The 23,894-nt window shown below is 49.2% G+C and overlaps 1 protein-coding gene and 1 long non-coding RNA gene across 10 annotated transcripts in view; one reads left to right on the forward strand and one right to left on the reverse strand.

Annotated features, from left to right (window-relative positions):
• Positions 1-29: 29 nt before the first annotated feature.
• LOC123478208 (uncharacterized) lies at positions 30-4,303 on the reverse strand. Its single transcript, XR_006653360.2, has 3 exons — positions 4,210-4,303; positions 2,488-2,588; positions 30-1,127 (listed from the first exon to the last, which is right to left on the reverse strand). It is a non-coding gene; the product is annotated as an uncharacterized lncRNA (long non-coding RNA).
• A 2,081-nt stretch (positions 4,304-6,384) lies between these two features.
• Positions 6,385-23,894, forward strand: part of GALNT6 (polypeptide N-acetylgalactosaminyltransferase 6) — a 30,571-nt gene continuing 13,061 nt past the window's right edge. The window contains exons 1-6 of one of the 9 annotated variants that reach the window (XM_024575420.4): positions 6,401-6,816; positions 8,749-8,846; positions 11,157-11,307; positions 13,390-13,512; positions 16,764-17,356; positions 18,878-19,050. In XM_024575420.4, coding sequence (XP_024431188.1) covers positions 16,866-17,356; positions 18,878-19,050 — 664 coding nt within the window. In that variant the 5' untranslated portion in view covers positions 6,401-6,816; positions 8,749-8,846; positions 11,157-11,307; positions 13,390-13,512; positions 16,764-16,865. Of the gene's footprint in view, positions 6,817-8,748; positions 8,847-11,156; positions 11,308-12,400; positions 13,344-13,389; positions 13,513-16,763; positions 17,357-18,877; positions 19,051-23,894 lie in introns of those variants that run through there. The other 8 variants (XM_024575422.4, XM_045184155.3, XM_024575425.4 and 5 more) reach the window with 8 other exon arrangements.

The following is a 23,894-nucleotide window of genomic DNA, read 5'->3' on the forward strand; positions in this document are numbered from 1 at the left end:
TAAGTAGTTTGTTCTGGGGGATAGTTTATTACTCCTTTTATTACTTCCCTTTGAGCAAAATAATTGTTAGGTTGAGATTCAGTTACCTCTGTTTCAGAAGGTCCAATGTGCATACCCCTTTTACTTTTTTAAGAGAGCTATTAAGCAATAAGATATCATAATTTTGGGCAGAAAGAGTTCTCAAAACAAAACCTTGCAACATTTATGTTTTTACTCTTCACAATTATTAAAGTTCTCTTTTGCAAAAGGTACACACAGATCCTGGACAACTTGAGTGCTTTTAAGGAGAAGATCCTGTATTATTTAAACAGAAGAGTCCATAGTCACAACTGCCAATCCCACATGTTTCCCCAGAGAGGAAAAATTACTCACTGCGTGATATAAGGAGAGACTTCAGTTATATTTTTAAAAATGGACCAAGAGTCTTCTGGAAAGAGATAATATTTACAATGGCAACCAAAGTACAAAATACCGAGGCGTAGCTTCAACAAGAACGGCAGACTCGGAAGGGAGAGCACCGGGAAACTTTTCCGAAGATAAAATAAGGACTTCAGTAAATGGAGGGACTTGCCGAAAGCAGTGTCAAGAGTTTAGACCCTGGGGTCACAGGGACCTGCTGTGCTTATACTTCTCACTTGTGAAAAATAAGGACACTTGTCCTGTCCAGTGTGGCTCAGTTGGTTAGAACGTCGTTTCATAAGCCAGAGAGATTGCGGGTTTGACTCCTGGTCACGGCATATATCTAGGTTGTGGGTTCAGTCCCCCGTTGGGGCACATATGAGAGGCAACAGATTGATGTTTCCCACGTTGATGTTTCTCTCCTTCACTCTCTTCCTCCTTTCCCCTCTCTCTAAATCAATAAGCATGTCTTCAGTGAGGATAAAAAAAAGAGCGAGAGAGAAGAAGAAATAGGGAAACTCACAGTGCCCGCTTTCTAGTGCTTCCTAGACAAGGGATGTTGCTCCCTGTGCTGCTGTCTGTGTCATACCGGGTTTCACAAAGGACAGACGCCAGCATTCTCTGCAACTTGCCACAAGCTGTATTTTCAAGTGGAAGCTCTGCTAAGAGTTCTCACCCAGTGTCCACAGTTCTATCTCGTGCATGGTCACCGAATTAGTCATGGTTCTCTAGAGAAACAAAACAAAGTACACGCAGACAGAATTTTAAAGAATTGACTCACATGACTTCGGGCACTGGCAAGTCTGAAATTTGTGGGGCAGGCCAGCAGGCTGAAAACTCCACAGTTTCTAGGTTGCAGTCTTGAGGCAAAATTGATTCTCTCTCCTCCCCCTGCCCCACATCCCCCCACTCCCAATCTCAGGCTTTGTCCTTAAGGCCTGCGACTGACTCACACTGTGGAGGGTAATCTGCTTTAAAGTCAGCTGACTGTACACGTCAATGACGTTGACAAATACCTGTGCAGCAACCTCTAAACTAGCTTTTGACCAAACCACGGGGCACCATAGCCTAGTTAAGTTGACGCATAAAATTAACCAGCACAGCCACCTCCCAGTGACAAGGGGCCTCCCTGACCCACCAAACCGTATTTCCTTTCCTTGTTCACCTCCAAGGAGTTAGTTAGCATTTCTCCCTTTACATCCTCCTAACACAAAAAGACTGATACTTATCTCACTTTCCTGCAGACTATTTGTCTACCATTGGTGGTCCCCTCAGTGCTTTCCAGAGTAATTAACACATACACACACACACACACACACCCTACTTCTTGTGGGGGAGCTACTTCAAGAACTCAAGGTGATTTACCCTACAAATGCCAGTCAACGCGACCTTCTGGTCTCTCCCTTGAGGTAGGACAGAGGGGGAAAGAAAAACTGTATGTGGACTTAACCTCAAGTGGCACAGCCAGCTACATATAGTAGAAAAACAAAAAAGGCAAGCAACCTAAATGTCCTATACAGAGTAGTTGATTAAAAATATATATGGTCCGTCTACATAACACACCACTACGCAGTGATTCATGACCTTAAGTGAGATTATTTCATCACCCTGAAAAACATATAATACAGTAAGCAAAAAAACCAGGTTGTAAAACAGGATATTCAATGCGATTCCAGTTTTGTCATTTTTATAGTAATTGCATACATGTGTAATATCATTTATGTGTATGCATAGAATTTCATGATTATATATAGTAATTTAACATAAATTATAAGATAAATCATTATTTTATATACTAGTAAAGGAAAAACACTGGTAATCAAACCATGATACCAACAATTTTAAGATACAACCCAATTTCAGAAATGTTAAAAAGTGAAAAAAAATACGCGTCTTAGAATTGATGAATACATGTGCATGTGAATTATACATGCGTAGACGAAAATAGAATGTATTATACCAAAATAGTAACAGTGGTTATCTCTAGGTACCGTAATTATGGGTAGTGTATTTTCTTCTTTGTTTTTTTTGTGCTTTCTAAACATACGATATTTGGGTAATTAATAAAAACAATAAATACGATATTACTCAGCCCTCCAGCTCTTCTAACCGTTCTCCCTTTCTCATATTTCCCCCTTCATTCTCTTCAGGTTCTTTGTCCAGACCCCAATCCAGTGCCATGTTGAAGCCTGAGGAAAAAGAAAATTGGCTTTAATGCAAGCAAACTCATCGATGATACTTTCAAAATCTAATTCTTTGCTTATTTCATTTTCAGTTAAGAAACTGCATGCTTGAAAAATTTCTCTTGACCAAGTGATGATCTTAAATAAATTCTCATTAAGCTGAAGTAAAGTCATAGTAAATTCTGTTTGGGTATAAATAAAATATTTAATTTAAATTAATGTGGGTTTTAATATACCTATTTTTCAACTTTTCAATACTTTTTCAACTACTTTAATGTACTAAAAAAAATAACCATTTAAAAAATACAGATAAAGCCCTGGCTGGTGTGGCTCACTGGACTGAGTGCTGGGCTGTGAACCGAAAAGTCACTGGTTCAGTTCCCGGTCACGGCACATGCCTGGGTTGTGGGCCAGGTCCCTAGTTGGTGGCGTGCATGCAGGAGGCAGCTGATCATTGTATCTCTTGCACTTTGCTGTTTCTCCCTTTCTCTTTCTCCTCCCTTCCCCTCTCTCTAAAAGTAAGTTAAAAAATCTTTTAAAAAAACACACAGAAAAACGTGAATACGGTGCACACACTCTTTCTTTTGCCTCAAGCTCCAATATGGCTCAGCAGATCACTATTCTTTATTTTAAATTGTTGCTGTTTTGTTCATTGCAGATTTTTTAATTATTTTTGATTTTTAAAAATATTACATTAAATATTATTAAATATTGAATTATTTGAGTTATTGAATTTTGTGGTGCTCCCTTTAATTTTGCATCCAAAGCAAGTGCCTCACCTACCTTACTTTAGTTCTGTCTCTGCCCCAGTCATAATCCTTTTTTACATTTACCAATTTCCTTTCCTAGACTATGGGTATTCTGGGAAGAAAGATGTGGCCTATTTACCTTTGCATCTGTGTCCTACCCAATACCTAGCATAGAAGCTACCCAGCATGGGCTTCAACATTGTTTTGTTGAAGGTAGGAAAGGAAGAAGGAAAACAGCTAATGATAATAACTAACATTCTAACATTTACTTAGTGCTTAGTGTATACCAGGCAGTGGGCTAAATAAACATTTTGTTTATTTTAATCTAACAACTCAATAATAAAAATAAGATACCCATTTTACAGATGAAGACATTGAGGCACACAGAGGTGAGTGAATTGTAGTGAGTGAGCGGTTATGGCAGAACTTGGAATAGCTCTGATTAGTTTTCTTGCTTTGAGTGTTTCTCTTCCGGGCATGGGAACGAGATGAGAAGGGAAAATGGGAACACAGGGAGAAAAGAGATGGAGAAGCAGATGCAGTGGAACTAAATTGTCACATGTTGACCTCAGCTATTTGCTGGAGCTCACAGCCCTGAGCATCATTAACCCCACTTTACAGGTAACAAACTGAGATGCAAGAAAGTTACAAGGACTTATTTGGTTCCATCTGGGGTTAGCCACCCTCCCAGGTGGAGGAAGAAAGTCACAGGTAGGGCGGACATGTTGTCAGCAAGCCACCTGCCCTCCCCGCTAACCTCCCTGGCAAGCTCAGGGCAGCTTCCTCTGCAAACTTTCCCCACGAAGTGGAGCCAGCACCTCCTCCTGATGGGCAAATCTCCCTCATCGTGCCCCACACAGACGTGGGTGTCCCCTTACCAAACACCGCGTGTAGAAGGAAGAGACTTGATAAGGACCGAAGCCGATGTCACAGCCTCATAGAGCTGCTCTTGTCTCACTGGCTCCCACTGATCTGCTCCCCACAGCATTTCCTGACGTGCGGTGGGGGGAACCCCTGAAGCACACCGATGTGAAAAGCAAAACTCAACACCCAAAACCAAAATCTAAAATGGCCCAGAAATAAAAATAAGATTGTGAGAAAAAAAATGAAATTCAGAGCAGGGAATGCAGGCATGTTCTGCAGAAAAGCTTAATGCGGGCGAGTTTCGGTCAGAAACACGCAAGATGATTTCTGGAGAGAAGGCCTGAAAGCAGGGAGGAAGGAAACGTATCTTTCATCGTACACCTTTTTTAATGCTTGACTTTTTTTAACCATACGCCTGTTTAACTTTTTCAATTAAAGTAATCTTTTTAAAAGAGGCCAGCCACCAATGGCGGGCTGAGGTCATGGTCGCCATTCTGCAGTGGCTCATCTTCAGACCTTTCTGAGGCAGAGGGCAGGGAGGCCGAACGGCTCAGCGTATGACACACTAGGGGTGGGTCCCACATCCTGTAGACACGCGCCTCCAAATCAGGCAGCTAAGGGTTCTGAGGAACTCAAAGTCACGTTTAAAATCAGAGTCAGCTGGAATAAAATGGAATGAGTAATTTGCTTCTGGAAAGTGGTGCACAGAATACAGACTACTGCCGCTTCCGTGGGACACTGGGACGGGGTCCATGGTCATGACCGTCCTGGGGAAGAACAGAGGCTGTGAATCCAGCCTGTCACCCTCAGGTCGGGCTGGGTCCAGACTAAGGCTCCAGGGCCGGGTGAGAACCACATGACCCCTGGGAGCCACAGAGCAGAGTTAGAGGAAGGGTGGAGCAAAAATGCTAGGGCCAGACCCGTAAGGGAGTGTCCAGCCCTCAGAAAGAGAGAAATAAGGGGCAGCATCCCGCAACCTTCGATAGAGAACACCCTTATTCTGAGAAAGATAGCTGTCAAATAAGGTAAGTGACAAGAATGGTGGCAAATGGAGCAATGGGAGTCAAAATGAGCCCTGGGTGCCTGTCACGGGGCTAAAATGCGTGATCAAGTAATCACTGTAGAAAGTCTTTCTTTAGGAATTTAAACCCCAGAAAGTCTCTAGTGTGAAAGAAAGGGAGTTGGGGGGTAGGGGATTCCTCAGCTACTTGGAGAAAGGGGAAAGAGGTGGCCATGCCAAAAGAGAGTGGACACCTCCTTTTCCGCTCCTTTGGGATCGTCCACCTTTCACCATTCCCCTAATCTAGTGGGGCTGGGCAAGACCTACACGGTCCACTGGCCTCGTCTCTCCAGACTCATCACTGGAAAACCTTTGGCCTCCTGCTGAATAGCTCAATCCTACCCTGGGGTCCCAGATTAGAAAATAAGATTACTTCTTCATGCAACTGTTAATCACCAAGTAGCTTCCCCTGCCTGTCCCAGTTCATGCCAGAACTGTCTTCTTGCTCAGATCTACGCACCCACGCCCCTGCTCCCAGGTCTCATAAACATAGATATACAAACTTGTTTAAATATCAAAACAAAAGAAAAACACAGTGGTTTCAGATTCTATCATAGAAAACTTTCAAATTATCGGGGCTATTTGCAGTCCACTGTGCTACTGCTCTGTTACTGAGATAAGGACCCGAAGACGAGGTCACAGACTTCGAACTGGGCATGACCAGCGAGCAGCCTGAAGGGATGATTCAGAGCATGCGTGCAGGAGATGAATTGACCGGGATTCTCAGGCCAGCCCTGCCACCACAGGCTCAATGGTTCTCAAAATTGAGCATGCACCAGAATCGCCCGGAGGGCTTTGAAAAACACAAATCCAGAGATTTGCATTATTTAGGTCTGGGTTGGGACCCAAGAATCTACCTTCCTAACAAATTATCAGATGCTACTGATGCCGCTGGTCCAGGAACCCACTTTGAGCATCACTGTAGCTGTGTGATCAGCCGTCTCCCGTGTACTTTCTGGACAATAGTTGTAGGCATTCGCTCTTGCTGTTGCATGGAGGGGAGGAGTCATTTGCCCAAGACTACCCCGCCAATGAGAAGCAAACGTGGGACGGAGCCCCGGGCTCCTCGCCGCCTGGCCGCGTTTAAACCCTCCAGCGCCGCCGCCTCGGGCGCTGAGCGCTCCCGCCGCGCCGCCACCCAGTGTGCGGTTCCCTGCACACGCCGGTGCGCGCCACTGGCAGAACCGCTAATGCCCGTCGACTTTGGGGTGGGTAGGACCCTCCAATCTTTTTCAGCGGAGGCTGACTCTGGAGTGGGTTGAGATCTGGAAAAGTTGGGCTCCTGGCAGCGGCCCCAGGCGGAGGGAAGAATTTATGGGGCCGGGGGCCGCCACCCGGCGCCCAGCCTCTAGGAGGCCCTGGGAGCTGCTGGACCAGGCGCGGCCCGCAGCGGCGCTCCGCGGCGCGGCGGGTGGCCGCCTGCACCTAGCCTGGGAGGGGCGGGCAGGACGCGCTCCAGTGGCCTTGCAGATCCTGCCCCGGCCCCGCCCTCCAGGACGTCCCGTCAGAAAACCCACGAGCTGCTCGGCGGCGCGGCTGCGGCTCTGCCTCGGCGCAACAGGTAAGACTCTGAAGCAGCCCGCGACCCTCACAGGCCCCAGCGACCCTCTTGAAACCCTGACTTGAAACCCTGATCTGTCCCCCTTCTCGGGACTTCCCTCCAGTCTCTCGCTTCCACCACGTCCTTGCTCTCTTCCCACCTCCTCTTCCTCCTCCTCTTCCTTCTCACCACACCCCACAATAAAAAGGAGAGGGTGGGCCAGACTGGTCCTAATCTGTCGTGGTGGCCTCTAGCTCCTCCCGCGGTACGATCCCCCTCTCCCTTTGCCCCTTAAAGGATGAATGCAAGAAAAGCTCAGGACTCTGTGGTTTGTAAGGGTGGGGCAGGAGAGGGACAGGCCGTCGCACTCCCTCCAGGGCTCTCCACCTCTTCCTTTCGCTCACCCACGCCGCTGCGTATATCTTGTGTGCCCAGCCTCCCCTGGGTGAGCCACCCTCTGTGCCCTGCTACAGGAAATCTGCCACAGAGGTTACTCCCGCCAGTGCCATGCTGCCCCTGAGCAGAAGGGGCAAGGCAACAGAAGCCTCCTGAGTGGCTGGGGTCCGTCTCAGATGTCTTCCCTCTGGAGGACTGGGCCTTTTGCAAGTGGGAGCCATGTGACATCGAGGGGAGGGGGTCTGATGTGTGTTCATGGTTGTGGCTGTCACCAACTTCCCCATTTCCCCGTCATTTGTTCCAAGCCCCAGCTAACCAAAAGGAGAAACTTACTCGCCCCAAGACCCTGATCTCAGCAGAGGGTAGGACAGAGCTCCCCTGTGTGTGTGGATGTGTGTGTGTGGGCGGGGGTCAGTTTGCCTCCAACGCTTAGAACAGACCCCCTCTATTAGCCCACAACCCATTGGGGACAGTCCCAGGGCGCGTTTTGATACTGTGCTCTCAGCAAGCCCCCAGGCCCACAGAGGTTAGCAACTCTGGAGACACCGAAGAACCTGGGGCTTGTGTCCGTTTTACTAGAGATAGGTGTTCACCACCCAGGCCCTGTTCTCCTTGCGGGCATATCAGCTGTGTCCCTACCCATCACAGGAAAGGTAAAAAGGATGAGGCAGGCAAATTCATGTGATGGATGGTACACACTACATAACTTTGCTTCAAATTATCCAGCAAAAGTCAGTATTATTGCAGGGACTTCCCTCGCTCCTGTTCCTCTAGAATCCCGTTCGTTTTAGGCGCCCAGAGGTAACACTTTAGGGGCCCCGGGGCAGAAAACAGAACAGGACTGTCAGAGGGAAGAAGTAGCCTGAAGCTGGCGCAACCATGAAGGATTCTGGATTGACCAATATGGCCCCATCCTTGGTAACCACTGCCCGCAGTGAGCAGGACGCTGACTCCCACCCACAGCAGCAGAGAAGAACTCAGGCATGAAAGGGGAGGTCCTCATATATGTCAGATGCCCTCTGAGACCAGAAACATCTTAGTTCAGGTGGGAGAAAACCAGCCAGGAGCTCTGGCCATGGGCTTGGTCCGTGTAGCCATTGCCTAGAACAGAAGTCAGGAACAGGAGGGGCAGTAAACCGTAGTGCCGAGGGCCTCTCAGTTCCCGAAGGCAGTGGGTATGATGGAGGCAGGCGGCTGACTCAGCCCTGTCGCTAATTTAGCTGTCTAACCTTAGCCAAATCACATAAACACTCCCTGGGTGGAGAGCAAATGAGAAGGTGTGTATGAAAGAGCCTTGGCAAAGCTCTAAGCACCAGCCGAATGCAAGGCAGAGAGGGGTCATGCGTCAGGCAGTGGGTGGGCTTTGGAGAGACGTGGGCCCAAGTGCAAATCCTGCCTCTGCTACTTCCTAGATTGTGACCGTGGTCGAGTTACTTTAGCTTGCTGTGCTTGAGTTTCCTGCGTAAAATGGAGAAGGTAACTGTTACTTGACTTGGTGTGGCAGGTAGTAATTTTAAAAGTGGTAATACTGTCCTAACCTTCCTCTGGCTCTCACAGACGTGTTCCAGCGTCCCCAGCCCTGGAAGTGAAGCCGAGGACTGGAGCAGGTGCCTGGGCGCCGGGGGACCCAGTGAGTCGCTGTGTCAAAGACTTGGGTAAACTCAGCTCCTCGTGCAGCCCCTGCTCCTCCTGGGAAATCCCAAAATGTCCGTTCTCATTTGATGGGAATGAGAGTGAGGGTTTGAATACGGGAGAGGTCAAGTGCAGGGCAGTGACGGTCTCTGTCGAGCTCAATGCTATAATTGTGCTGTTTAAAAGGCTTGCACAGTGAACAAGGATGGGTTCAGTCTGGAGAGAAAAAGGACTGTTAGAAGACTCTTTTGTGGCACCTAAGAGCCCTGTGGAGTCAGGTTATTCTTCTGTACCCTGTGCAACCTGGGCCTGAGCCCTACGTAGAGATTTGAAGGAAGGAAGAAACCCAATCCTCACTGTCAGCTCTGCATCTGACGTATAACAGAGAACAAAGGACAGATGAGAGCGGTGGAATAGCATGACCAAAGCCCTCAGGGCAGAGGGATACTACAGGGATTGGGAGGCTAGGTGGATTGCATTCTAGAGGCAGAAATTGGGGACCAGGATTTAAGGATTGGGAAAGGGCAAGAAAACCGGATCTAGGTGGCTTAGTGTCTAGACCTGTTACTTCTCCCTCCTAAAATCTAGTGGGGAAGTCCCACGTGGGGAAACATGGGTAGTGAAACCTGGAAACAAATGCACCTTGATATTGAGGCCAGTAAGATACACCTTAGTCTAAGAAGGCTGCTTGGAGGAGGGGAGTTTGGAATTGGAATGTGAAAGAGAAAAGAAACATGGCTTGCTTAGCAAGAGTATAAGGGAAAGGCAGTGAAGAGAAAAGAGAGCCAGTGAGGGTGAGGAGCAGACAGGAAGCAGACTGCCCGGGCCATGTAGAAACATGCCATGCAGTGGCAGTATGGATATGGCTGCTCTGGTTGTGAAAGGGAGTGGGAGGCCTGAGGCAAAGGACGCTGGCAGGCAGCTTCTGCTTATCCTCCAGATGTTGGGTGATAAGGGCTCATTCTCAGATGAGGGTTTTGGGAGGAAGAGGAGGATCCGGGAGGCAGGGAATGAATCAGCAGAATTTGGCAGTGGGTGGGGTGAACCCGATACTGAGAAGGGATTCAGAACTACACACACACACACACACACACACACACACACACACACACACACACACGGGAGTGGGGCAGAGGTGGTTTCTAGGATTTCGGTGCTGCTGGCTGCGGTGGGGAAACTGGGAATGCTGGCTGGGTGAGGGGGTAGGACGCAGACCCTGAGTCCAGGGTGCGGCATGTTGAGTCTCTGGTGGCCCTGAGTAGAAGGCCTACAGCCAGGAGTGGATGGTGGGGTCGGGGAGCGAAGGCAAGACTTCAGTTCTCAGTTCTGCACGCCCCCCCCCCCCCCCCCCCCCCCCGGCAATCCAGAGAGCCAGCCTTTAGGAATACCTTTCCTTTTAACCCGCCTTTATCCTTCCTCTGCACCCCCAACCGACAGATGGTAAGACTCAATTCAAATTTTCTTTTTTGTTTTTTGGAGTTTGGGGTTTTTTCTTTGGGTTTTTTTTTGGTTTTTTGGTTTTTTGCCTTCTCTCACACCCAGCCTGACTGTCACCAGGGTTTAGGAAATGCCACCTCACTCGCACCTGAAGTTTCCTCCTCACCCCTGGATCCCGAGGAGCCAGCGGCTCTGGGTCTGAGTGCAGTCGCACATTCCTGCCCCGCCCGTCGGGGCCTGCAAGGGCCTCCAGTGAAAGCCTGTGATCTAGCTGTTGAGCTTCCTGTTGGGTTACATATTATTTTGATTTTCAGGGACTTTTACAAAATTGTAATAAGTTGACAAACATTTACTAAGTGCCTACTGTATATATGCCAAGCAGTGTTCTCGGTTTGCCGTGTGCGCAGAGTTGGGGAGGTTATTTCAATTGAAAATCTGTTGTTTGGGGCTTCCTTCAGCTTAAAATGTTACATGAACATAAAATGAGCCTAGGTGTGCTGGGGAAAGAACTGAACGGACTAACTACAGAAATAACCTACACTGTGTCTTTCTCAGAAAAGAAGCCACAGTCGCTGAAGTGTCTTAAAAGGTGTAATTATGGAGAAAAGTGAAAACCTGGCAGCGTTCTGTAATCAGAAGGGTGGGAGCTGAGAGGAGAGGTTAGAAGGAGATGGTTTGCTACCTTGTTCTCAGCATGAGAGCAGAGGAAGTGAAATGAGCGCCGTGTGTGTGTGTGTGTGTGTGTGTGTGTGTGTGTGTGTGTGTGTGTGTGTGTGAGAGAGAGAGAGAGAGAGAGAGAGAAGGCCAGGAAGAAGGGGATGATGTTTGGCCAAAGCAGCCCCTTGGCCCCCTCCCCCCACCCCCAGTAGCTTGAAATTGACTTGTTCCCTCCCCAGCCGTGGTGTCCAGCTCCATGCACCTGCACCCTGGGTGAGAGAGGCGACAGTTACCTCTTTTCAAGAAACTGGGGATTGAGCCTTAGTGTGACTAACCTGAACAAACATCCCCGTGGCGGTGCCTTACTTCCTGGCTGCCACGTCTCAGGAGGTGAGCCACTCAGTTGATAAACAGAAACCTTGTTACAAAGAGGTCACCTGGCCAGCAAGGGTGTGTTTTGTGTGGTTTACCCTGGCTTTCATAAAAGCTGAAACTTTGCTTGGGACTTCCAGTTTTGGCAGCTTTAAAGCATTTGTAGTCTTGTGTGAGATTTGGGCTGGGGGTGGGGATCTGAGAGTCAAGATGGGACACTCAGGAAATCTCCAGGCTCAGGAGATTCAAACCCAGTCCCCAAACTCCCCAGGGGACCTCCAAGGGGCAGGTGAGATGTGGGAACAGAGCAGTGGCCTGGCAGTTGAGAGACCGCCATCTGCGTCTGGGAGCCACACGCTGTGGGACAATCTAGAAGTCACCTAACCACTCTGGCCTCACCTGTAAAGTGCAGGTGCTGGACTGACCGGCAAACCTAGTCAAAGTGGCATGCTGATGCCTAACAATAGAATATCATGTGACTCAACCCTTGTTGGAGTAAGTACATTCGAAACATCGCCTGGTGAAGTCGGTGCTTACCCCTGCAGCTTTCACCAGGCTGCCCTCATCTCTTCCACCACGAGTTCATGGACTACTTCCTACACACTGAACTTGTGCTAGACTCTGCAAGTGATAAAGAGATGAACACAGCCTGGCCTGTCTGGTCCAGGAGGTCACAGGTGTGAGAGGGAACAGACTGCTCCCACACAGGGAAGGCTGTGATGGGGCAGGGAGACGTGTAAACAGTCCGCTCAGGGTCATGTGGGGTGGGGAGAGAGGAATTCTGCTACAGACCTGAGACGACTTCTGGGGGATGGGCTGTGTCAGTCATTGGCTTTCAGATCTCTATGACTGGAGCAAAGTAAGAAAGACATTTTGCAACAAAATTTCATACTCACTTAACATGTGACAGGGTGTCCCAAAAGACTTAGGGCAGTTTTACACTTTTATCACATCGGAGGTATGAATTCCACAAATGAACAAAAAACACGATTTGAAAATATAATAATTTATATTTTTTACCTTTATGAATTTTTGAATAAAAAATTTTCCATTTCAGTTTGCATCAGGAAATGTTTATCATCAATGGATTGAGACAAACATTAAAATAAAAATTTATTTTTCAAAATTCATAAAACTCAATAAGGTAAAAGAAATGTAAATAAAACTTTCAAATGATGTTCTCTGAAAGTCTGTAGTGTTTCTGCTTCTGAAGTTATTAAAGCGTAACCCTTCCCTAAGACTTTTGGAACGCTATATGTGTATGTATAATAACAGAAACGAAATTTTAACAAAACATTGCCTATTTTACATGTAACCTACTTTGATTTTTTTTTTGTCCTATTCCATTCTGATCTACTTTAAAGAATTTTTTCGTGCTGATTTGCAACAGTTTAAATGTATTTCCCAACCCTATACTGGGGTGCGGCCAGCGGTTTCGTAGACACTGAGCTGGGCGAAGGCTCAGCTCCCTTAGACCAGTGACAGAAGGTGAATCTGTGTTCTGGCATCATCTCAGTACTGAAACCCAGGATGGTCCGATGTGTTGAAATCCCAAGAGTCGCTGGAGGAAAAAGAACTGGGCATGAACACTGAGCAGCAGCAGGAGGGGAGTGAGTGGGTGCGGGCCATGGGTGCACTTGCTGGTGACCTGGGGGCTGTACTGTGGGAACCCATAGGTGAGGGAGCTACACAGGACACCAGGGGAAGATCCTGTGAAGCCCTGCACTTGGTGCACAGAACAGGGGCTATTGCTTCACCAAGGCTGGTGGAAGGGCAACCTCCCCGACCTCGCTAACCACACTTCTGGGAATCATCTACTCAGAGAGCTGGAATCCTTAATCCCAGTCTTCTGGCTTCCATCAGATTATGTGTCTCTTCTGAGTGACTCTCTTCTTCCTATCACCTGCACGCTGAGCAAACAAACTAGAGAACCAAGTGCCTTACTGCCAAGGCTAGTCACAGGTGTCTCCTTTCATTTCAGGATGTGGTTAGTACCTTGAGGAATTGCAGGCTCTAGAAGGAAAGCCTTGACCACCAGGTTGAGTTGAGAGAAGGTATGCCGCGGAAGGGCTCAGTTTAACCCTGGGTCTCTTTCTTCAGGGGAAATAAAAGGAATAAAGGCCAACCCCACTTCGAGGGATCATGACATAATGCCAGGAAGTGGGAGTTGAAGTGACCTGGGTGATTCTGAGTGAGTTGGTCAGGGAGGCCTTCCTGGAGGAGGTGAGTCTTAAGCACTTGACTAAGCTGTTAACACTGTTGTTTCTTTTGGGGAGGGTTAAATTCTTTTACTTTCCTTTTTTTTTTTTTGCAATCTCTCCACTCACTGAGGCCTCTAACACCCCTCTCCAGCCCCCCTCCAGCTGTCAGCCCTCTCTCTATGAGACTGTCTCCGTTTCAGGGAAGCGTGGCCTGCAGGACAGGTTGCCACTGCGGCAGACACTCCCCCATCCTGTTGGCCTCCATTTGTGCTTAGCTGGGGCAGTTCCAGGGTTTATGAGGGGTCTAGCTCCAGCAGAACTCCTTGTGCTGGCCCAGCATAGCTCAACCCCTGCAGCAGAAAACTTCTACACTGAATCCCCATTTCCTCCTCGAAGCCTTCTTCAAGCCCACGGGGAACTCTGCCTTTTCCAATTGGGCACTTACTGTCTGTGCTAGTGTTTTAATTTTATTACTCTTTGAGTAGGTAATATAGTCAGGTTCAAAGTGCAGAAGGACATTCAGTGAAAGATGTTTTTCCTGCTCCTTCCCCTCCCTGGACAGGTGCTACCTAGACCCAGTGGTACCAGTTTTTGTTCTCCAGCTCGATTCTAAAATCCCATGGGGAAAGCAATGCTCTCCTACCTCATGCCCCAGTCGGACTGAACTGTCCCGCCCGTCACCCACGGGGGGTTTTCTAGCACCACAGCCTCCCTCCGCCATCAACACTGTTGCCGTCTTGGGTCACATCCCAAGCCCCTCTTAAGTGGCCATCCGGCTGCCAATCAGGCCCGTCCCCCAGGCGCCCTCCCCCAGCTATCACATTGTCCTTCCTGCAGTGCTGAGCTCCCTCTAATCCTGTATTGCTCCTCATAGTTTAGGTCAGTGGCAGACTGCTTGGCATGATGACTTGGTGGCAGCTGCCTCTCCAGGCCCATCCTCTACCACTTCCATCAGACTTCATTCTCCCACAACCCCAGTCTGCTTGCTGTTCTCTGATTGGCTATGCTGTCTCCTGCCTCTAGGCCTCCGTGTGTGCTCACTTCGCCTGGCCAGCTCCTACCTGTGGGTTAGTGCTCAGCCCAACCTCCTGCCCCCGAGGGACCCCTTCCCAGATGTCACCCTCCCTCACCCACTGAGTTTTTTGTATCTTCTCTCTGTCAGCACCCAAGGGTCCCTCTCTTATGTCTCACTGAGCAATCTGTATTTAAAATATGACTCCCCCAGTTGACTGTATGCTTCTTGAAGGTTGGGCCTGCTTATCTCTGGGTCTCCCCCATCCGGCAGAGTACCTGGCATATAGCAGGTGCTCCATCAACAGTGGCAGAATGAGCAATCTCCTCTCCTGTCTCATAGGCAACATCTAATACCAAATAGATGCTCAGAGAGATTTCATTTTATTTGATTTTTGATGCTGCTGCTGAGTCTGATGTTATAAAAGAAAATCACCCGTCTCCCCCAGCCCAGAGTGACTCCTGCTCCCCCGTGAGGTCATATTCCAAGTGACTCCAGACAGCAGGCTTCTCTGCGGGCAGGAGCTTTCGTGTTTAAGCAACATAATTAAATAGCTCAAATGAAGTCCCTTTTAAGCAAGACATGCCACAGGGTAATGAGTGTGGCTTTGGCTAAGGACCAGGTGCTTGAGGAAAATTGCTGGAAAGCTGAGCAGGGATTTATTAATTATAATGATAGAAATTGATACCATTTACTGAGGGATTAGTATGTTCCAGGCACTCTGCTGAGGGTTTTACATACATTAGCTCTAATTCAATCCTCACCATGCCCTGTGAGTTAGGTATTAGTTATCCCCACTTTATGGATGAGGAAATTGAGGCTTAGAGAGATTAAGTAATTTGCCCAAGGTGAGGAAAACTAATACTTTTTCAGAATTTACTGTGAGCAGAGACAACTAGGCTTTTTCCGTGTTTGTTTCATTGAACTTATTAACCCTGGTAACAACCCTAGGAGGCTATTATTCCTAGAAGAGTCAGAACTGGGATTTGTGCGCAAGTCTACTACTGCCACGAACATCTGGTGTTTAACAAGGGAACCTTGTGTTTCCAGAACTCTCCACGGAAAACTTTGCAAACATCCTCTGAGCCGTGGGATGACGTGTGTGCCTAGGGTGTAAGCTGATGAACACTGAAGCTCATCCTGCCTGGAAGGGGTTGTCATAGAATCTAGATATCTATTTCTTATTAAATATGAGTAGATACAGAAGAATATTTATAAAATATGCTTAGGCTATAAGGAATAATGGTGCCAGTAGTGGCCACCTCCCACTTTAAGAAAAAACACTTTACTTTGAAGTTCGGTGTGCCTTTATTCCCATATCTTTCCTCCCTCTTCAGGAACTCTGGTTTCACTGTTCCTTTAGTTTTCTTTCTTTTTCATTTTGTTTATTTATTTTTAGAGAGGGGAAGGGAGGGAGAAAGAAAGGAAGAGAAACATCAATGTGTGGTTGCCTCTCATGCGCCCCCTACTGGGGACCCAGCGCATAGCTCAGGCATGTACCCTGACTGGGAATCCAACCAGCGACCCTTTGGTTCACAGGCTGGCACTCAGTCCACCGAGCCACACTGGCCAGGGCCCTTTAGTTTTCTTTATAGCTTTACCACATATTTATTTTTGTATTCATGAACAATAGTTTGTATTCATTTTTGTTTTCATAAACAGTGTATTGTTTAGTTTTAAATTTTACAGTTGTCTATAAATGGAACCATGCTGTGTGTATCTTTCTGCCACTTGCTTTTCTCACTCGGCATGACACCCCCGATGTTGCACGTAGAAGTGGTTCGGTCTTTGTCACTGCTGTAGCGTGCTCCATGATGTGGATATTACATCCTATTTATTCATTCTACTGCTGATGGACATTTGGATGGTGCCGTCTTCGCCATTTTAATCAGCGCTCCTAGCAACTCTCCGGTGCAGGCCTCCCGGCTCATGTGCACTGGGGTCTGTCTGGAATATGAAACTAGGAGTGGAATTGCCGAATTGTTTCCTAAAGTGGTTATGTCGGTTAATCTCTGCATTTAGAGTTTGAGTGTTCTGGTTATTCTATATCCATTAATATCAGAATCTTAGGGCAGGAGAGAAACACTGATTCTAGTCTCCTCATTTTATGGATGGAGGAAATTTAGGTGCAGGAAAGTTAAGTAATTGGATAAGGTGATGTTACTATTCAGGAACAGAGCCTGCTCTTGAACCCCAAACCCCTGACTCCCTCGCCACCCCTGCCTTGGCTTATTTCTCTCCCTCATCTCCTCCCTTCTCAGGCTCAGGCCCCAAGGTGTGGCCACCACGACATATCAAGCTATTTCCAGGGCCGGGCCCAGCACTGGAGCTGACTCAGCCGGGGTTCCCATTGGTTCCGGAGGATGAGACTCTTCCGCAGACGCCAGATGCCCCTGCGCCTGGCCATGGTGGGCAGCGCCTTTGTGCTCTTCCTCTTCATCCTGCAGAGGGATGTAAGCAGCAGGGAACAGGCCACAGAGAAACCATGGCTGAAGTCCTTGGTGAGCCAGAAGGACCATGTCCTGGACCTTATGCTGGGAGCCATGAACAACCTCAAGGATTCGATGCCCAAGCTCCAGATCAGGGCTCCAGAGCCCCAGGAGGCACTGGTCTCCACAAACAAGTCCTGCCTCCCTGGGTTTTATACCCCAGCTGAACTGAAACCCTTCTGGGAACGGCCACCACAGGACCCCAACAGCCCCGGAGCAGACGGGAAAGCATTTCAGAAGGACAAGTGGACCCCGCTGGAGACCCAGGAAAAGGAAGAAGGCTATAAGAAGCACTGCTTCAACGCCTTCGCCAGTGACCAGATCTCCCTGCAGAGGGCCCTGGGGCCTGACACTCGCCCCCCTGAGTAAGTGGCGCCCAGAGTTATGGGGTGAGGCCAGGGCTCTGCTGAAAGTGTGGCTGGTATGGTCATGGCCGTGGCTGTGGGCCAAGTGCCCAGTAAAGAGCTGATAGGGATTTTAGAATATAGGCAAGGACTTCCTCTACACCGTCACTCCTTTTCCTGACCAGCTGTCCTTGTCCCAGGGTTTGGGGTTCAAGACTGTTCTGATCAGGCCAGAGGGGCAGGGAGCCCTGAGAGAGGGAGACACACTCATGAAGGTGACAGGATACAGAAAGGGGACTCAGGGCTGAGGACTGGCACCTGGCACAGGGGTGGCGGAGAGGGACTGATTCCAGGCCACAGATTTGGTGGCCTTGAACCTGGGGCTCTGCTGCAGAGCTGTTGGGGAGGGGACGTTTCCCGACAGCGGCCCTGGCGGACAGGACCGTGCCCACACCTCCCAATGCTCGCCCTCCGGCGAAGGCGGGCAGGCCCGGGACTTCATTCCTGCCTTGGCTTGAAGCTGTTCACGCTCTCAGTCCTGGCACGGAACCAGCACCACAAGCTTTGAGCTGTAAGCCACCTCACTCCCGAGTGGTCGTGGCTGCAATCACACTGTCCTCAACTCAGAGATTCTGTGTCTTTCTCGTTCAGGCTTGTCTTCCCTGACGCAAGAATTATACCCTTTTTGATGTGTTGTCCCATGGCAGCTCCCATCCCTAAATTCATGATTCTTTAGGGTTGCAAGCCTGGGGTTCCTCAGAATTTAGCCAAGCATTATAGTCCTAGAAGTTGGCGCCACTTGGACTTGTCACGAGCTCCTCAGCCAGGAAGGGGCTGTAAGGGCAGCCAGAGGTGGCTCTGTGAGAGATCTTTCTGACTGACAGACGGGGTAAGATCGGGAGTTAGACCACACGTTCCCTTGAGACCCAGGATTCACAACCCCCCTGAGATGGAGGGTCGAGAGGGTAGCAGCACGGCCCAGCGCCAGAGCACTTGAAGTGGGTGAGGGTAGAGAGAGGGCACAGGAAATTGGTTGTGACAGTAGTGTCAGATCACAGGGAGCTAATGAGGAAGCGCATTAGAGAAGAACTGCCGAGTGTAACGAGAATATGAAAATTGTAGTCACTTTTCTCAGATGTCAAATTTGCCTTTTATCACTTCCCCTCTGGGACCTCTGGATGGGGTTACACTTTACGAACGTCTTACTGAGGAAGAGAGTCAGCCTTGGTAACTCCTAGAGCAGATCCGAGAAGCCAGAGGGCGGACAGGGAGGAGCCCAAAGTGTCCCAGCTGGGGCACTGAGCCAGCTCTGGGGGAGCCGGGTTTTGCAGTAGTTTGGCTAGGACCCGTGCAGAAGCTCAGAGGAGGTAGCAAATACAGCCTGAGCTGGGAACAGGGAGCAGCTATTCTCAGCTGCGACAGAGAATGTAGGCTGGAGGTTCCCGGGAGCAGCACGTGGTTATGGTATCCGTGCACAGACCCTCCCTGACCCCCGAACTCTGAGGGACTTGGAGAACTGTATCTATACTTCCATCCTTCCAGGTGTGTCAACCAGAAGTTTCGGCGCTGCCCGCCACTGCCCACCACCAGTGTCATCATTGTGTTTCACAACGAGGCCTGGTCCACGCTGCTGCGAACGGTGTACAGCGTCCTGCACACCACCCCTGCCATCCTGCTGAAGGAGATCATACTGGTGGATGATGCCAGCACTGAGGGTGAGGCCAGGGGTGGCCCTGAGCTGGGGACTGGTGTCCCCCCTGGTATCCTGGGAAGGAGGGCATGGTCTCTCAAGGGAGTGGGCACCTTCACTGCCAGCTGCTGGGCATCACAGCTCATCGTAAAGGCCAGGAGCAAGGAGAAGGCAGGTGAGGAGCAAGAAGGTAGGGGACAGGCTGCAGGGAGACCATATTCCTAGAGCCTGGGCTTCATTCCCACTACATCCATAAAGCTCCAGGAGCTCGGAAGTTCTTGCTTCTAAGACTCCCTTAGAAGAAATGCTGGGAGAGGTCAGGGCCGAGCGCGGGGATGGGCCTCCCTCTGTTTCCTCCCTACCACACTGTTCTTCTGCTCCTGCAAGATTCAACCTCAGATGCCCTTTTGTTATAGTTGGTAATAGGTGAGTGACATTGCTCACCAAACACCTTTTCAAGTAATTCCACAAACATGTACAGAGTATTCTGTGGCTGACACCAACCTAGGCCTAGAGGCTACCGTGAAGAATAACAAAGAAGGCAGAGCTTGCCCTGAAGAAGCTAACGACCCCTGTGGATCAGATGGCTCCTCACAACACCAGCCACATCAGTGTGGCCCTTAACGCACCCCCAACACATGCGAAAGGTTGTGAATGTGGGAGGCCAACATCTGGGAATTCAAGTCCCAATTCTGCCTCTTAACTCTGTGACCTTGGGCAAGATACTTAGCCTCTCTGAGCCTCAGTTTCCTCTTCTGAAAATGAAGACAGTTGACTCCCTCCTGTCGTGAACAAGGAATCAGAAATACGTGATAAATAATTCATGTGACACCAAGTACTTAGCATGGAGTAAGAGCTCCACAAGCATTAGTTTCAGTTTAGTCTTTGCATGGGAACGATGAATAGCCAGGAGGCGATATTTCTACGTGGCATGGCTGGGGCAGTCCACAGTGTGGAACAGATTGGAGCTGGGCCTGAAAGCACGAGCGTCTGGGAAGAGAAGAGGCATTGAAGGGCATTCCCAGAAGAGAGAATGGCACAGACATAGTCCTAGAGACATAGGTGTATTTGTGAAAAATTGAGGGGTGTGATGTGGCTGAAGCTTAGGTTTATTTCAGAAAATGACACTAAAAAAGATGTTGAATTGAAATTTTTGCTGTGCTAAAAGTATTTATTTAGAAAAAAATTAGGAGTCATTGAAGTTATTTAAGATGGAGAGTGATGTTGTCTCAGAAGGATAGCAGTTTGGGGGGAGGGTAATTGTCAGGAAGACGGGCGGAGGACCCCGAGTCTGGAGAGGAAGTTCTTATAATCCCCTGAGAGTTGGATGACAGGGCCAGAACTAGGAAAGGGCCGAGGGACTGATGCGTCATCATTAGGCCTGGGAGTCTCCAGGAGCTGAGCCCTCCTCCTCCTGGGTGGTACGTGGTGTCTAGGGCTCTCCCAGGTTGGCCTCCTGTGCCCATGTTCCCACAGCAATGCAGAAACTGACACCGCACTTCCCAGTGTGTGCCCTGGACACTCAGGTAGAGCTGCTGCTTCTCCTGACCTTCCCCCAGGCTCCCTCCTGCCTTCTAGGTTAGGGGCCATGCTAAGTGGAATAAGACTGGGGAAGGCTGTGGAAGGAGGAGCTGAGTGTGAGTACTGCTGAGTCTATTTCTTTCCCCAGGGAGGACAGACACCAGCAGCACTTACAAAGCAAAGGCCAAGCATTGTGGATGCAGTGAGAGAGTCTGGAGCGTCTGGTGGACGAGGAACATGAGATTAGGCTTCTGGAAAGGGAAGGGCAAAGAGTTTGGCAGAGATGGGAGGGGCTTGAGAGCAGCCTCTTAGTAGCAACGGAATGGTTGTTTGGTATGGGGAGCAAATGTATCAGCTGCCCTTCCTCTCAAACTGGGCTCTCTGGTCACCCCTCTCGCCCAAACGTATGCTTCCCATCCCTCAGATGCTTCTTCACTTGAATCCCATGGGGTGGGAGTTCTAAGCAGGGGTGTGCAACCTGCGGCCCACAGGCTGCATGCAGCCCAGGATGGCTGTGAATGTGGCCCGACACAAAATTGTAAACTTACTTAAAACATTATGGAGATTTTTTTGTGTGTGATTACGTGTCACAATGTATTTAATGTGTGGCCCAAGACAGCTCTTTTTCCAATGTGGCGCAGAGATGCCAAAAGGCTGGGCACACCTGTATCTAAACTGTTTCTGCTTGTCACTCAGAACTTTTTGAGTCCACAAAGTACAATGCCCAGTTGGGCAACTCCTCTGACCAGACCAGACAAATGACATAATGCCAGGCTGGCACAGGCAGCATCTAAGGGGGAAACAGCCTGTGCCTAGTAGGGTGGACTTTGCAGTAGCCCCTAGAGCCCCTCCAGAGTGCCTGCCCCTAGCAGGCGTTCTCTGGCTGTCTCCTGGGCTCTCTCTTAGGGCCAATTTCAGCATCTTGAACTCACCTGCCTAAAAATCCTAAACGCATCATTCTTAGTTTTCTGGGTCCTGGCCTCCTTTGAGAATCTGTTCAAAGCTTTGCCCCTCTCCCGAGAATAGTGCAGAATTGCTACAGCAAGGTGCACACATCCACATTTCTGCATTGTAATTCCAGGGACTTGGTGGGTGCTAGGATAGACACCACCACCGGGAGGGCTTTCGGACACTTGAGATACCTTCAGCAATGTTCAGTTCCGTGGGCAAGAGGGCGGAACTCAGATCCATGGTCCGAAGTCTCTGCAGTCCACAGCAGGGTAAAATTTTCCACACGTTCGACCATTTGGTCAGATTAGCTGGCTCTGATTACACACACACAGAAGAGCTGTGTCTGCTGAAATACAACGCCCATGCTCTCTGTCCTCCTGCCCAGGGACTTGGCAGGGCTCTGAGACCAGAGTGCGCAGACGCCTGGCGCTGGGGTGGGGGAGGCCCGGTGGCAGGCTGGGGAACTTCTCCTTACCCACCTCAGAGTCTGAACCCTGGGCACAGATTTCACTCCTGTGTGGCCAGGTCTACTCCTGGTCGGGCGCACTCCACCGGCTTCTGAAAACTGGCCCCCATCAGTCTATTGCGCTCCCAAAAGGGCACAGCCATATCAAAAGCCCTGCCCTGCCCCTGGGGGAGACTGAGCCTAAGCCTCCCTCGTGTGGGAATTAGCTAGATGGATGGGAGGAAATCAGACTCGTGCTAAGGACCCGAAGAGTTGAGAAGGGAGCAGGACCCCAGTAAGTAGTTCCTTACGGAGAGAGGAGGAGTGAGGAGGTGGGCTGGGCCAGGAAGGGGTGCCATAGGAGGCGAAGGTAGAGGGATCAGCAGGAAAAGAAAAGGACAGAAGGGGCAGCCTGAAGTAAGGGAATGCACTGAGTGAAACCCAGGGGAGGAGACATTTGGGGGGCACTTTGGATTCACTGAACGTTTCATTGTTTGTATAAACTGGATTTGTTTATCCATCCATCTACATCCATGGTCATTGGGATTGTTTCTACATGTTGGCCATTGTGAGTAATGCTGCCATCAACATCAGCGGACAAGTATTTGAGTTCCTGCTTTCACTCTTTTGGGGTATATACCCAGAAGTGGAATTACTGGACCATGTGGTAATTCTATGTTTAATTTCTTTTACCTTTTAAAATAATAGGTTTTATTATGTCTGAAGTCACAAATATTCAACTATGTTTAATTTTTTGAGGAACCACAATGCTGTGTGGATTTTTTTATGGACTTGTTTTTAAGTGCAATTTTAAGATTTTATTTATTTTTAGAAAAAGGGGGAGGGAGGGAGAAAGAGAGGGGAAGCAACATCAGTGTGTGAGAGAAACATCGATCGGTTCCTCCTGCATGCCTCTAACCGGGGAACCTGGCCTGCAACCCAGGCGTGTGCCCTGATTGGAATCGACCTTTTGGTTTGCGGGACGATGCCCAACACGGAGCCACACCAGTCAGGGCAAGGGCAACTTTAAACCACTGTGGTGACATGATCTGATTTATTTATTTTTTTAATTTATTGATTTGAGACAGAGAATCACTGATTTGTTACTCCACTATTTGAGATGTTCATTGGTTGCTTCTTGTACGTGCCTGGACTGGAGATCGAACCTACAACCTTAGTGCTATTGGATGACGCTCTAACCAACTGAACTACCTGGCCAGGTCCTGATTTAGTTTTACAAGATAACTCTGCTACTATGTCAAGAACAGATTGGGAAGAGTGGTATAGAATAACGGCCAGGAGACCAGTTAAGGCATTATTGCTGGGGTGACAGTGGGGACCAAGAGAGAGAACTGGCAGTACTTGCTGATGGACTGATTGCAAAGGAGGAGAAAAGGGGAGACTCCAGCATGACTCCTTGGTTAGAGCAGCTGGAGGGATGCAGGTACGGTGTAGTGACATGGGGGAGCTTAGGGGTGCAACTTGGGAGGAAACCTGGAGTTCCGCCTCGGCCATGTTTGGTGTGTGGTTCTATCACACATCCAAGTGAAGAAGGCAAGGCCGGGAAGGGGCCATCTGCAAACTGATGAGCCTGTGTGTGTTGGAGGTCACAGGAGGTCACAGGAGTCTTATAGACTCAGTCCTGGGGAACGAAGCTGGGCTGGCATGGTAGGGTGTTGAACTTCAATTAGGAGGCTGTTGTCTAGGGGACGTAAGAACAAATGGATGGGCTCCCTGTGTCTCCATGCTTGGCTCTGCTGTGCACAGCTCTGGAGTGTATGCCCAGTGGGTCCGGAGGTATAAGAAGAAGACTGTCACAGGCACATAACTTAGGGAAGTTGCCCCACTCCCCTAGAAGGGCCTGCACTCATGCTCACAGCCCCCAGGTTCAGCCCACCCACCTGAACCTGAAGGAAGGTATGGGAGAAAGGCCTAGCAGAGCACAGGCCCCC

Source organism: Desmodus rotundus, chromosome 3 (genome assembly GCF_022682495.2).
Source record: "Desmodus rotundus isolate HL8 chromosome 3, HLdesRot8A.1, whole genome shotgun sequence".
NCBI lineage: Eukaryota > Metazoa > Chordata > Mammalia > Chiroptera > Phyllostomidae > Desmodus > Desmodus rotundus.